Below are 14,956 nucleotides of genomic sequence, written 5' to 3' on the forward strand. Positions count from 1 at the left end.
GAGAAATTAAGCGATTCTTAAATATTTAATAATACCCTGTGATTTTTTTTAGACTCCTGGGCTCCAGAATTATTGACAAAGTAATTCCTAAGCCGTAATTGACAAAAGCAGGCACCCTCCCAAGAAGCTGCCCAGCGCGGGAGGAAGCTCCTGGGGCGCCCAGGCCAGCCGGCTGCCTGGGAGGGCCACACCCTCAGTGTCCTGCGCGGCCGCTGCTCTGCCACACCCACCGGCCAGGTCCGTCCTCTCTCCTACTTACAACTGCGATGCCTTCGGTCTCACAGGGACGTGAGCTGAAGCCCCAGCCCTGCAGCCTGGGTTCCGACCACCTCTGCGTCTCGAGCTGGTCTCCCCTCTGCCCCCGAGGCCCCACGCTGGGCCCCTTTCCTACCATCCTTGGTGAAGCGCGTTCTCACCACGGCCTTTGGGCTTGCTGACCCTGCTGCCCGATCGCTGTGTCCCCACATCTGCGCCCCGATGACTCCATCTCCCTCTCCCAGGTCGGCTGACGTGACCGTCCCTGAACAGGACACCCACAGTCTTCAGCCTGCGTCCGTGTGGCCCTCCACCACGTGCTGACCTCTCCCCCACCAGGGCGCCAGCTTCAGGAGGAGGGACAGGGGGCTCCGTCCAGCCGGTGCGGAATCCCCACAGCCTGGACAGCGCCCGCAGCACAGCCCCAGGGACTCCTCGTCGCTCCAGGGCTTGTCCCCTCGAAGGCTAAGCCACGGTTCCTTCCCCGTTCAGAGTGGACACTCACCCTGCCTGAAGGCAGGTCCTCGCGTGCGGAAGAGACGCGTCTTGCTCGCTGAAGAGCTGCCCGTCACCCCACGGCGGGGCTCAACTCTCTGACGCGGAGCTCATTCCTGGGAACCCACAAGTTCCTTGGGGACACGTGACATTGAAACCTGGGTTGACAAGCAGAGAGGCCTGACCTGCAGGAAGGTCACGTGGACTGTCCCTGCCGGGCGGGAGGGGCAGGGGCTGGGGGTCGAGCCTGTGGACCCGGCTGTGCAGGGGCTCTTAAAGGGCTGGGCAGACCTGCTGGCATTCTGCGCCAGCCAGGCGCTCGGCCCACGCGGGGTGAGCAGGCACAGCAGCGGCTCGCGTTCTCAGGGGGTCTCACACCAAGGTCCTTGCCCGGACCGGCAGCGTGAAGTGGAGCGAGGTGACGGCCCACCTCCACGCCACCTTCTGGTTTACGGACCCCTTCCACCGGCTCCTCTTAGGGGACTCCCCGAGGTTGGCCTCGCGTGGTCACAGCTGCGGTTTGTACCTGAGCTCGGGTCTGCAGGTGGGCAGCAGCAGAGCCTCGAGGAGAGTCAAGGTCTGAGAGGGTCAGCTTCCAGAGACGCCCAGGGCCCTCCGAACAGCGACTCCAGGTGACCATCCTACGTGCACGTCATGAAGGGTCCCTGGCTAGGAGTGCAGGTCAGGAGATCTCCACAGCACTCACCTCCCGTGCCCGTCGCTGCAACCTGGACGCACAACATGGCCACCCCGGCGAGATCCTTGGCATCCCTTCAGATTCCATGGCTGGCTCTGGCCCCGCCCTGGGCAGCCGGCCATCTGCTCCCCATCCCATCGCGGTACCCATTTCACGTGGACAGAGTCTGAGTTTTTTGTGTGTCTGGCTTCTCTTGCTCGGTACGATGCTGTTTATGACGAGCTCTACCTTTTACGCACAGACAATGTGGGGTACAGCATGATGCGTGTGCACGGTGCCTTGTGACCTCAGGGTACTGAGCAGCCGCCTCCCACCATGTCATCCCCTCCACATGCTGGAACTCAGGCCCCTCTGCGTCCTTCTGGAATTCGGAATCGCCTGTTCCAACCCACAGCTGCCCCGTTGGACCCGGCTCCTTGTTTCTGACTGTTCTGGGTCACGGAGCTCCGCGGGGTGGCTTGGACACAGTTTCCTCATCTATCCGCCTGGCGATGGGCATTGGAGAGTTTCTGGTTGCTGCGTGAAGGTAGCTGCCGAGAGCTTCCGGAGCCGACGTCCGTGTGCACCCGCATTTCACTGCTCTTCGGTGCGTACCTTTGCGTGGCATGGAAAGGTCTTAGGAGGAGTGTTTGGATTCTGTGAAACAGTGGAAACCGAGTTCTAAAGTGGTCTTCCCTTTACGTTTCCTGCAGCGGCGTAGGACAGCTGCAGGTGCACCCTGCTCTCCGTCTTTGATGTGAGCATCTGCCCAGGTACCAAGGGACCGACCGGCCGTGACTGCAGTTGGTGCTTCCTTCCTGGCCAGTAACGCTCCGGCTCCTGGAGGCGCTTAGGGTCACTTTCCCGACATCTCCAAAGGGCAACGTGAGGGGCAGAAACACAAGTGATCTTAGGATCACATATTAAAAAAGAAAGAAAGAAAGAAAGAAAGACAAGTAATCTTCCATCCCCTGTGTGCAAAATCAGCTTCATTCTAGAAAAATTTTAAAAATGCTACCTGGAAGAGGATTCGCAAAACATGGAGACTATAAAGATCAGATATATTTAGAGGCCAAATTAAGGGAAAGGAAATGACATTTGCATTGTATTTGGTGTAGGTTCCTCAGACCCTCTCGCACGGCCAGCCCCCCTCCCCATCTGCAAATTCCACATTCACAGACAACCGACGGTGGGACTCCGGCATTTCTTTAAAACACTGCACCTGTTCCCCACACGGTGCAGCATTCAGCTCCTCACACAGCGTTTACACGGCGCCGGGAGCTCAGGGATGATCCAAGTCTATGGGGACATGGGCCACCCTTTCCACTGTATGGGGGTCTTGAGCAGCGGCAGGTGTTGGTCTCCCCCGGGGTCCTGGGCCTAGGGAAGACTGCACTTGAGAGGAGGGGGCCGGATTTGCAGCAAGTGGGGAGACCCGGATGAGTCTGATCTCAGCAAAGTCGGGGGGAAGCTCTGTCGGCTTCACCTCCCATCGCTGTGTCCCTAGATGTCACTTCCCGGAACGTGGGCTTAATTATTCACAGCATCTTTTTATATCCAGCCCTGGTAAAACTGCCAGGTGAATCATTAGGAAATTAATATTCCACAGGCTTTATATAACTCTCCTTAGTGCCGGGCACGACTCCGGTTCTCATCACCCCCGGGGCCTCTCAAGGTCTGTAAAGGAAGCCAACTCACCAAGACACCCTGCATTTTAACTCTGCATGACCTCTGCGATCCCCCGCCCCCCACCGAGCCACCACATCTAGAGCCGGCGGCGGCGTGACCGAGACGGGCTGTACGGAGAGCCACAAGCCCCACCAGGACCGCGTCCCAACGACAGGGTTCCCCAACTCCCCCACGGTGCTAATGGGGTGCACCTTATTCTGCTCCTGGAACAACCCCGTAGGGACCGCCACAGAGGCTCACACCGCATAACCCAGGAGTCTCTGACTCAGTCACCGTCGCCTACCTCCCAGGAGGAGAAGCAGCAGGGGACGCGTCTGGGTTTCACCCCGATTCTCCCCCAGCACACGTCGGGGATCTCCCCGGCTCGGAGCAGCCTCACGGATCCTGAGGGACAGTGGCTGCATTTTATAGGGGAGGAACCTCAGAGAGGCCCAGAAACGTGGAGCCACCGCCAGAGGCCAGACGGCCCATGGGCAAGAGCTAGCTGTCCACCAGGGCCTCCACCGGGGCTCGCTCTGAACTCGCGTTCTCTCTCTTGAAGATCTTCCCTCCCATTTCCATCAGGTTCGGTGGAGACATCTTTTAACACTCAGGAAGTACACAGAAAAGCTGCTGAATCGCTCGGGGCGCCAACTGTGGGCTTAGACGCAAGCCCTCGGGGGAGGGGCAGGAAGTTGGGGAGCTGCCCCCCCGGTCGCCTGCTCGGCGGCACACGGGACCCTCGGGCATGCACGCCCTGGGACCTTGGGGGCTCCTTCGCCTCCCAGCCGCCGTTCCCTGTCACTGAAAAGGTGGAGGGAGGCCACTCCTGAGGCTGTGGCCAGGCAGACTAGGGTAGCACAGCGCTTCACGCAGCGCCAGGCCCCTGTGTACAAGCTCCCGCCTTTGGACCAGCACCAAGAGGCCCTGGGTCCCATCCACAGCCCCAGGAAGAAAAGAGAGAGAGAGAGAGAGAGAGAGAGAGACGCTTCTGTGGCCTTCTTTGCCCCGACTGGACATCTCCATAAAGAGCCATCCTTGGTGGCCTTCCCACTAAACCAAGTGGAGAGAGGTCCAAGTATGAACTGGGACCGGGGCAGCTGCATGCTGGGTTCCAATGACCAAGACATCCTCGCGGCCCAGCCAACGTCTGAGAGACTTGGGGCTTCCTGAGCCACAGGAGACCGTCTCCTCCCGGGCCCCGGTGACCCTGCCACCCAGTGCCCCGCACAGGGCCAGGGTGGTGACCTCAGGCAGCGTCTGCAGTGGAGGATGTCCAGGGCAGCAGGGTAGGCGGCCATGAAGCCGTTCCCCCGACGACCTCACTGTACAGACATGAAAACTAGGTCCGTGGCCGGCAAGGATCAGGGCTCACCCAGAAATGCAAACACCCAGTGGCGTGCCAAGAGTCTGCGGCTCAGCGTCCCTCCCCGCGCCCGGCTGCCGCTCTTCTCTGGTGGGCTGGACGGCTTCCCGTCCTCTAGCCATTAGGTGGCCCTGGCAGTGGCAACCCGTTGGGATCACTTCTGTGATGAATAAATTATGCCAAGACAGTTAGAAAGCACCCCCCACCCCGGCTCTGCAGCGGGGCTCTGGCGGGAGCCAGCACCTAGCTGCTAGCGGGAGGCATGGTCCCTCCTGACAAGACGGCTGGCAGGTTCCTGACGTCGGCCCAGACACCGGAACAAGCAGAAGAGAAACAATCGGGAAGAGGGGGCAGAAGGGTTTCTTCCCCTGACGCCCACGAAGTGGGTCTCTTCCTGGTATAATGGACCCCTACGTGGGTCAGGTAGGAAGTGAGAGTTCACGGTGTTCCAGTTGCTGGGAAACGGCTGGAGAGTGTGTTCTGATCCACTGCAGGGAAGCGGGACTCACCCTGCACCTTTAGAGGGGTGAGAAAATCCATCCCCAGATCATTCTTCCCACCTGCCACGGGCATCCACTAAGGGTTCACCTCGGGCCCACGAGGGGCAGGGCACGTCAGCCCCCAGGGGCAGCAGGCGCATCCTCAATGCCGTCCACGGGAAAGGGGGACTTCTGAGCGTCGAGGCAGGCGGCTACAGGAATAAGAAGGCATCTGCACGCTCCGAGGTCAGGGCGCTGAATTCTGCTCACCACCACGTACCCACCCAGAGAGTGACCCGGAGCCACTCACGCCGACTCCCTGCTCCCGTGGTCGGTGACACAAAGACGAAGAAGGCGGTCCCAGGGAAGCCTGTGCGGCCCCCACACGTGGCCCAGGTGGCTGAAGAGCCGTTATCAGTGGGTTTTGCATCTTCAATAGAAAAGGGGAGGACCCCCGGGGGGAAGCCTACGTCCGTGTGGAGTGTCCCGGCAGTCTGCCCCCGCAAAGCCTTGTGACCCAGCTACTCCACCTCAGGGGCTTTGGCCTAAGGAAACGGGTGGTCTTTCATAAAAATGCAGGGTTACGAAGGTTCCCGGCAGTGTGGTCTGCAGTAGGGACACTGAGGGGGTTAGATGACCGTAAACAGGGACTGGGTGCTCAAGCTGACCTCTGTGGCCGTCCTGGCGTCTCTCCCCAGCAGCCCCCACCCCCTTATTTAGTTTCTGCAGCACCGACCCTGCTAATGGTGCCTCTTGCACACAAGCGGGGTCCTGGTCCATCTTGCTGGACATGGATGGTCAGCATCATCCGCTATGAGCTGGCACACCACAGGCACCGGTAAGTATTTGAGTATACACGACAGCTTACGTACAGCGATTCCACTTTGGTGGGAAAAATACTCGTATGTCTGGAACTGTGCTGTTTCCGCTCTGGTGAGGTCAGGGTCACGGAACCCCGGTCACTGGGCTGCTACGGTCACCGTTTTACTGGAACAAGCCACACTCCTTGGCGCACCGTCCAGGGGCAGAGCTGGGTGGAGCAACAGAGACCGCGTGGCCCGCCACGGAGCTGAGACTTCCCAAGTCTGCTGGCCCCTCTAGAAGGGGCGAGTTCTTTGGGGGGGGGGTCCCGTCCCCCACCCGACACACACGCACGAGCACACACGTACGTGTCTGTTCATACGTGTAGTTTTCCTACAATCAGCCTGTGCCACTTTTGGGAAGTTAGACAAACTTTTACAAACAAAAGAAAGGAACAAAGAGAGATACAGAATGATCTACCAACCTAGAAAAGTGCCCATGACTGTGGAAAACGTGAAGAACGCTATGAAGAAACCGGTTCCGTGTTTGTGATCTCTAGATATAAAGAACTCTAAAGGAAGGGACAGAAAGACTTTGGCGGCTCTGTTTGGAAGACGAACATGCGGTTTTCTTTTTACACCTTAGTTGTGTTTTCTAAGTCTTCCAGAAGGAACCTGCTACCCTTTTGTAACAATAATCTAGAAAGCACACAATGAGGTAAATAGGAGACATTGAAGAGAAGACATCAGTGTATGTGAATGCAGCAGGGTTTCTGTAAGCCTCTGACCTCGAAGCATGGGACTGTCCAGTGGGGTCCTACGAGTGTGTGGGGTGTGTGTGTGTGTGTGTGTGTGTGTGTGAACCCGGGGGCACCGAACCACTGAGCCCCAGCCCTTTTTAATATCTTACCTAGAGACAGGGTCACCGGGACAACCTGCAACGGTCCCGCACTCTGTTCTCTGAAAGGTGGAGGAAAGAGGAGAGCGCAGGACAGAGGAGCCCCCACCTGGGACGCAGCTGGGCTCCGAAGTGGGCCCTGGACCGAGAGCCGGGAAGGGCTGTGCTGCTCCCTCCGTGTCCAGGGTCTGAACAGGTAAGGGTGTGTATGTGGCACACTGACCGACTGCGTGAAGGGCTCGAGGGTTGTGAAACCTACAGCTCACAAACGCACCCCCCTTTCACGTCCCACGTGTTACACATCCCAGGAGCTGACTGTGCTCGGGTACCACAGAGGGGTATTCAGGACTGGGCATCGCCATTCAGATGGGAACCTGCCTGGAGAAAGCCCTCACCCTCAGAGCAGGGAGCTGGGGGACTCTGCGGCCAGCGGGGGAGAGCGCGGCTCCTCCGGAGGGGCTCCAAAGCACTGTAACCTGTTTCCAAAACCTGCAGGGCACCCGCCTGCTGATTCCCGATCCTCCCTCCCTCAGGGCACCTGCACCCCGAGGCTTGAGCCCCCCGCCTGAGCCCCTCCTCCCCAGCCTGTGCCCCTGCGCGGTGCGTCCTGTGCTGAGGAGATGCCGTAAGCCCGGCCCTGGTGTCCGTGTCCACGATGGACGGCCTGTTGTCTTGCAGCGATGGTGTGGGTGGGCGTCCTCTCTCCTTGTCCTCACGGCCGGCTGATTCTCCAACACTGGAGGGACTTAGGGTCCTGGGTTCCTACTCCAGGATCTGATCTAACGAGCTCCGTCTGATCATTGCCTCTCACCTCTCCTGTTGGATGGAGCAGGGTTTGGGCTGAAGCCCTGGGAGCAGCTCAACCAGAAGGAGACAGCGAGGCAGCTCCACCTGGCTCAGCTGCACAGACCCGAGAAGAACGGCGGGCGAGGGGGGCGTCTGTGTCTTCATGGAGCCCCCCCTTCCTGGCGCTCGGCCCCCTGTCATGGCGCTGTGTGTGCCGGGCACCATGGGACGGCAGAACGGCTCCTGCCATCTTCCTCCCACAGCAGCCCCCTGTTGGGGCAGCAAACACGGCCGGGCTCTGGAGCCAGCCGGAGCCCAGCTGTCCCCCGGTGCCCACGGGGACCGGTTCCAGGATCCCCCGATGCCAAGCCCACGTGTCAAGCAGAGCCGTGTTGGCATGCCATCTCTGCACCTCCTCCGCACTGGAGTTTTGTTTATCGAATGCTCCAAGACAGGGCTCCCTGTGCTGCCCAGGCTGGCTGGGGACTCCAGGGCTCCAGCGGTCCTCCGGCCTCAGCGGCGGCCCAAATAGCTGGGACTACAGGTACCACCATCACCCGGGCTTTGTCCTCCAGGTTCCCCACCATCTCTAGACTGCAAGGCTTAACACGCTGTCAACGCTGGGTCAGTCATGGCCATGCCGCCTGTTTAGGGGACAGTGACAGGGAGCGAGAAGCCCAGCCCCGTTAGACCGGCTGGGCATTGCCGTTGATGGAATGCACAGGGAGATCACTGGGTGTGCCACCCCGGCTTCACCACGTCTAACCCAGGACCTGGGCATGCCCATTAATGAATCTGTGCCTCGGTTTCTCCTCCTATAAAGGGGCCTTAAGATAGCGTCCACCTCCGCGAGATTCTGGGACACTCAGTGCTTCCCTACAATCCAGGCCAGGGGAGGACTCTTGGTGAGGGGGCCTCTGTGGGCTGCTGGTCTACAGCCAACCGCACAAGCACAGCTTTCTCTCCCTGTCTGCTCCGCCACCTGCTATCGACTATTTGCTTTATTTATTGCTTGCTCCTTCCACGCTCTAGGACCCGTGAAGACAGGGTTTCTGCTGGGTGTGGGCACTGCACTGGCTGTGGTCACGCCAGCAGCCGACCCTCGATGAAGGAGCAAACAAGGCTCCTTCCGGACGCGTCCCTGGCCCATACTCCACCAGCCCTCTGCCTCGGAGACCCCCTCGCGCCTGTCTATCAAGTGCCATTTGTTGCAGATTCCACGTGGCTGTGTCTCCAGATGGTGCCGTGACAAAGGGAGGGTTGGGAGGCCAGGTGACGAGCCAATTCACCGCCGCTTCTCGCCAAAAACTGTTGGCCAGAGAAAGGACTGTTGTCACCGAGCCACACAGAGGTCCGTGGAGTGACCGAAGCCAGCAGCACCAGGAGAGAGTCTGGTGTGACGGGAAGACGAGGGGGTGACCGTGAGGCGCTCCCCAGCCCCGTCCTGGCCTCGCCACACCCCAGGGCATGTCCCTCGGGGGGCCTCCCAGCTACTGCTTTTGCAAACAGACCACACAGACTCACCCGTGTCCCCAAACCTGATGGTGCACCAGAATCTCCTGGAAAGCTCTCCTACAGATTCCTCCGGGCCAGCACTCTGCTCTTGTCTGGGAAGGGCCAATACTAAATATTTCAGGCTTTGCAGGCCGTGAGATCTCTGTAGCAATCACTCACGCTTCACGCTGTCACTGTGTCCCCAGAGTGGCCACAGAGGCGGACAGGTGCAGCTGGACTGGGCCAGCCTGCCCAGAGGCCACCCCGTGCTGCCCTTCCATGGGTCACCGTGGCCTCCCGGCCTGACTTACAAAGGCTGTCCCAGCTGCAGGTCAGCGGGTGCCTGCGGCTCCTTCCAGCTCCCATTGGAGCCGAGAGGCTGCAAGTCTTACGTTTCACAGAGAAAAACGACGGGGCTCCTTCACCAGCATCGAGACAGCAAGTTGGATGATCTTTCCAGTGCAGCGCCTTTGGGTGTCAGCTTTAAAAAGTGCCCCCCCTCCTCTACCAGAATCCCAAGTCGTTCTTTCACCTGCGTCTCAACCTAAAGCAGCTCTCTGGGTGCTGTCTCCTGTCGGTTCTTCGCGACGATTTCATGGCTGTGTTGCAGATCATCAATTTCACGTCACCTCCTGGACACGGAAGCAACACAATCCAGGCGCACCTCCGCTTGGAGAAGAGAACACACGGAAACGGGGAGACAGGTAAGCCGAGGGGTGCTCTGGTGCCACTGAAAACCATGACTGCTGAGTGACAGTACCCTCCAGAGTAGCCCCGAGGGACGCAGAGCCCTGGGTGCAGACAGCTGCGGGGGGCGCGGGGTGTAGGCAGCCTACAGTCGGCAGGTGACGAGGCGAGATCTTGGTGCCTGCACGGTTACTTTGCAGTTTCCCCTGAAGCACGGCTCAGACCTGCCTGCGCCCTCATCTGGGTGAGCCTGAGGCTGGTGATACCTGGGTGAAGAGTGTCTCCTTTTCCTTTTCGGTAAAAACAGGAAACTGGGACTGGAGGTCCCCACGGCGCGGGGACTCCGTGGGCAGTAGGCTGCAGAGGTTCTGCGAGCAGACACCTTTCTTACGGAACCAGGACCGTTCTTGCTCAACAGGAAGAAGGAACGTCGAAGTCGAAGAGGCCCATTTTTGCAACCCTAATGAATCAGCGGGCCGGTCCCTGACCGCCGGTCACAGAGGGACGGACTGCCTGGCGTCGTTCCTGAGGGAACAGCACAGCATCCAGAAGCCGTCCCAGGAGAAAAACAGGATCGAAGCTGAACCGGTTCGAACCTGCGATTCCATCACCAGGGACTTGCAGAGTGGCCCCAGATGAACACGGCAAACCCCACCAGGAGGACGAGGTCAGCAGAACCCGAGGTGCCAAAGAGTCCTGTGGGTCCAACAACCAGCTTCTTCAACATCCGACTTGGACAGGGAGAAGCCAAAGAGGTGCAAACGTACAGCCCGAAAGCGACTCGGACGTGCCACCAGCCCAGACCCGGGAGGCGTTAAGGTTCGGCTCTGGGGCGTCAGTCTTCAGTCTTCACAGGGGTGAGACGGTCTCTGCAGAAATCCAGTCCCGTCTTCTGGAGATGCACCTGGGAGCGTTCATGATATGAGACCCGGGGTTTGCTCCAAAATAGTGAGTGGGGACCACGATGCGGAGCTCGGCCACAAGTCCACTCTGGACGCTGGGGCTGCTCTGGGGGTGACCTTCCTACTGTGGGACCTTTGGTCATAAGTTTGGACTTTTTTTTCCCCATAACACAAAGCTAAACCTACCACAGAAAAGCGGCAAACTCTTTTGGAAAACGAGACCCTCCAGAGAATCTCGGTCTTGGAAGGAGGCTTTGAACCGCTGCTGCTCCTCTGGGCAGAGGGTGAGCAGGAGACAGGGACCAGATCCAGGGCTCGGAGGGCCCAGCAGGCCGGGGAGCTGCACCTGGCTCGGCACCTGGGAAAGTCGCTTGGGCCTCTGAGCCCCGCTTTTCCCAGCTCTGAAAGGAAGCCGGGGTGACCACTAAGAGAGCCAGCGACTGATTGATAAGGGCCGTGATCTGGACCCAACCTCCAGAACCACTGCACCACCAGCCTTCAGCAGTGAGGTCGCACCGTCTGTCACGGGGCTATGGAGAGGCACATGGGCCATGCCACCCAGCGTCACAGTGAGCCTGTGACTCAGAACCAGGCTTCTCCGCTCTCCCTGACAGGCCCGGGTGACGGTGGGCAAGCCACTCGCCCCCGTCAAGCCTGGGTTTTTAATCTGTAAAACGGGTTGACGGAAGAACATGCCTCGGGTTTCGATGAAGAATGAAGGCGGTGACCACATGGTGACCACAGCCACAGTGCGGGAGCCCCTCTCCATCCAGCGTCCGCCGGCGGCTGCAGAGGACCGGCCTGGCTCCTCCGTCAAAGGGGCACCTTCTCCTGCCTGTGGCTGCCCCAGGCGGGGGGACGGATCCGCCCCGGGTAGGTGGAACCCCGCACAGACCCCGCGGGGACAGTGCCACCAAAACGTCTCTCTTTCCTCTCGAACATCTAGGGGGGGTCAGCCGGAGCTGTGAGGCCCCTGCACAGGGAGAGCCCAGCAGCGTGGAGAAGGGTCCCCTCCTGGGCCCCGCAAGTTCCCATAAATGTGGCCGCTGGCCTAAGCCACCCTGAGCCGATCGGTAGCTTGGCAAAGAGCAAGCGCTCGGTAAAGACATTTCCTAACGTCACTGCCAACATGAAGACAGACCAAAGTTCAGCATTCATTGCTTCTTCTGCGGCCTCGCCTGAGTGATTTATTTTCTATTTAAAACGTTAAGGAATCGCTGATGATTTCAACCATCTGCGGGTTTCAGGCCGTGGACTTGGCGCACCCCGCCTTCCTCCTGCCCCCCACCCCGCCACCTTGTTCTGAAGCAAATCCACGATACGTGTCTCCTCATGCACGACTCTTTCGCCCCCCTCTAGGAAGTAGCCAGAGCCCCCGGGGGGCCTGCCCACCGCCCACTGCCTCAGCCCTCTGCCCAGCGGTGAAGCCAACATCAGAGTGTCCCTGGCCCCTCCCCAGGCAGCCAGAGATGTGGACCCGCTCCATCCCCGAGGTGGGCCTGACGGGTCTAGGGGCGATTTCATTCCCGTGTGGGGGTCGGGGACCAGGAAGGGGGACACTTCTGGGAAGACATAGGGGGACGATGCTAGGGAAGGGGACACTGCAAGACCCAGGGAGACGCCGCCAGGGACGGGGGACACTGGTAGGTGATTTCCCAAGAGGCAGCCACAGACAGACTGGCCTCTGGGTTCTGGGAAGGCCGTCCTCTCTGGAAATGACACTCGGAGCCACAGCCCTGGGATTCACCTCCCAGGAGGGCGGACGAGCGGGCAGGAAGCTGAGACCTCCGATAACACGGAGCCCCCGTGCCAAGGAGGCCAGGGGTCCGCCCTGCCTCTGGGTCTGCTTCGGGCATCTGTCCTTGCTGCTGATCCACCCAACTGTGCCCTCAGCACGGACCCCGGGGCTGGGTCAGCCAGCCCGGGAGACGGTCAGGGTCTTCCAAGATGGCTTCCACCAGAGAGAAGCTGAGTTCCTCCTCCTGGAAGGGAGCACAGTGGCCCCGGGCAGGCTGGGGCATCCTGCCAGCCTCAGGGCCGTGGCCTCTGCCACCTCCAGTGGGCACTGTCCCTGTGCTCATCTCAGACAACTGTCCCGGCTCCTACCAGAAAGGACGCACTCAGCCACCAGCCACTCACGGGTGGAATCCGGGGGGTCGTCCCGCGCCTCCCGCCTCATTGGCCAGACCCTGGTCACCTGGCACCAGCCACTGCAAGGGCGGCTGGAAAGCAAGGCGTGTTCTGGAGAGCCGTGCGCCGGTTCTGTTACCGCAAGGAAAAGGGGAAATAAATACCGGGACACAGCTAGCGGCGTCCGCTGAGGAGAAGCAGGTTTTTAATGGACCCTTTTTAATCAGAGCAGCTTCAGATGCAAAGGAAATGATCATCAGCATCCCCCAAATGATTTAGCAGAACCCATTCGCCTAGAAATGCAAATATCCCGCTCAGCTCTTCTTTTAAGGTGGATCCCGGAAGGATCCCTCGTTAGCATCTTGGGTGTAGAATTCTCTCCATTGAACGGCACGAGGGTGGTTTAACTGTCTTCTGCTTCATGATCACCAGGATCCCGTAGCAAGCTCCTATTTCACACGATTATTATTATTAATCAGAGTAATCATCCCATTTATGGGGAGATGAACACAGACAAATAGAGCAAAGTGATAGAGCGCACACACACACACACACACACACACACACACACACACACACACGGGGAGCGCGGCCGACGTGGCTGTCGATAAGAGGCTTATGCCGCGAAGGTATGAGCGAGACTTTGATTTAGCAGCAGCAGGTTTTAAATGATGCATGAGAAGTCACCAGAGCGGATCCTTTCTCCACACTCCCCTCAGGGTCGAGCACCGTGTTTCAATTATAATTCCCCCAAATCGCTGTGTTGTAGAGCGAATGCTCCACGTTAAACAGCAGCCCAGCGCCGTCCTCCGTGGGGCAAAAATCAGAAAATCTAGATCAGAGGCTGGTTGAAATACACCCCGAGATACCCAGCTGCAAAACCCATTAAAGACTCCAACGATGATGGGAATATTCCTGACGCCGGAATTCCCCAAAGAGGCCACTTTTGCAGAAAACAAGTTCATTATTTATAGTAGCAAATAAGGTTTCTCAGTGCAGCCACGGAGGCGTCTTGCCATTAGAGGAAGGAGGCTCCGTGGCACAGCCCATTACGAAAATCATATTTACATTAAGGGGCCCCCGCTTCTTCCCAGACTGTGCTCCTGGAGGGCGGGCAAGGGGATGCGGAGATGTTTGGTCTGGCCTTTCATTTCAAAAATGGCGCTCTTCCTTGGGAAAAGGTTTTATGTACAAAGACACCCTTTTCCAAGTCCTGCTTCAAGCCACGGGTCAATTTTAAGAGGGTTCTCAGAGGGACTGGCCACGCGTCTCAAGGGCGTGCGATGGCCACACCAGAGGGTGGCAAAGGCTGGAAAGTCTCACTGAGACCCGTGACCACGTCACATTTGCAAACCTGGAAGGGGTCTTTTGGCTGGGGAACCATATTTTCTGCTAACTCCCTAATTCCCCGTGCATGCATTATTCTAAAGAGAAAAGGGAGATTTGGGAGCTAGTTTCCACCTGGCGGGATGCTGACTGACCCAACTCCTTTTGATTCAAGCAGAAGAAAAAGGATCCGACGAAGGCCAAAGAAGACCCAGAGCCAGCCCCTCCGCCGGCCTAGCTCCTGGGAGGAGAAGGGGAGGGACCCACGGCCTTCCTGACTTCTCCAGCTCTGCACACCGTGGACAGCCTGTCCCTCTCCCTGCCCCGGGCTTGATGGGGCTGAGGTGAGCTGCCGTCTTCCTGTCACTCTGCCAGGTCGACACGCCCCTCTTTGGGGCTCACAAGGTACGTCCAGGGCTGGAGCACAGTACAGAGCCCCCCGAGTTCCTGCACCAGCTAAACCCCGCAGTCTGGCCCCAGGGGCCAAGCAGCTCCTGTGTGGATGCCCGCCCTCTCCTGCTGGACTCAAGCAGGACGTCACCTCCCCAGGCCCCGACACCTGCCAGGTGCCGCAGCGTCTGGACATCTTCCTCTCCTGCCACATCCACCTTCGGCTCCAGCCCTCTAAGGCCGCGCGTCTCCCGCAGTGCGCTGTGCCTCCGTGTCGGCTGGATGTTCAAAGGATGGTTTACGATCCAACGGCACGGGCAGAATGTTTTTAATAATGAATCTCCTACAAGGAGTGTGATTTATGAAGGTTTGTCACCGCTAAATGTGACATGGAAACTTGGGTCATAGACAAATTAGCCTTAAGCAAGGGGCTTGGAGGAGGGATCCCACATGGGGCTCAGTTAAGAGCCAGAAGAGCCATCGGACTCAACACAGATCTCTGCCCCTCTCTCCCGCCCCCCTGCCAAAGGCCACCTCAGCAGCCTGGCCTCCTCCCACCCTGCCCCGTGACTTGGCTCCTCACCGTGTCCACCCTTCCCAACAC

At 59.1% G+C, this 14,956-nt stretch overlaps 1 protein-coding gene across 4 annotated transcripts in view; it reads right to left on the reverse strand.

Annotated features, from left to right (window-relative positions):
* Frmd4b (FERM domain containing 4B) overlaps positions 1-14,956 on the reverse strand; it is a 188,133-nt gene that overhangs the window by 150,224 nt on the left and 22,953 nt on the right. The window contains exon 1 of one of the 4 annotated variants that reach the window (XM_076841119.1): positions 5,812-5,827. The exons of 1 other annotated variant lie outside the window; for it this stretch is intronic. Coding sequence is in view for 2 of the 3 variants with exons in the window: in XM_076841116.1 (XP_076697231.1) it covers positions 417-467 (51 nt within the window). In the remaining variant the exon portion in view is untranslated. Of the gene's footprint in view, positions 1-416; positions 484-5,811; positions 5,828-14,956 lie in introns of those variants that run through there. 2 more of the 4 variants (XM_076841116.1, XM_076841114.1) reach the window with 2 other exon arrangements.

The sequence above is a fragment of the Callospermophilus lateralis genome, chromosome 20, assembly GCF_048772815.1.
Source record: "Callospermophilus lateralis isolate mCalLat2 chromosome 20, mCalLat2.hap1, whole genome shotgun sequence".
Classification (NCBI taxonomy): domain Eukaryota; kingdom Metazoa; phylum Chordata; class Mammalia; order Rodentia; family Sciuridae; genus Callospermophilus; species Callospermophilus lateralis.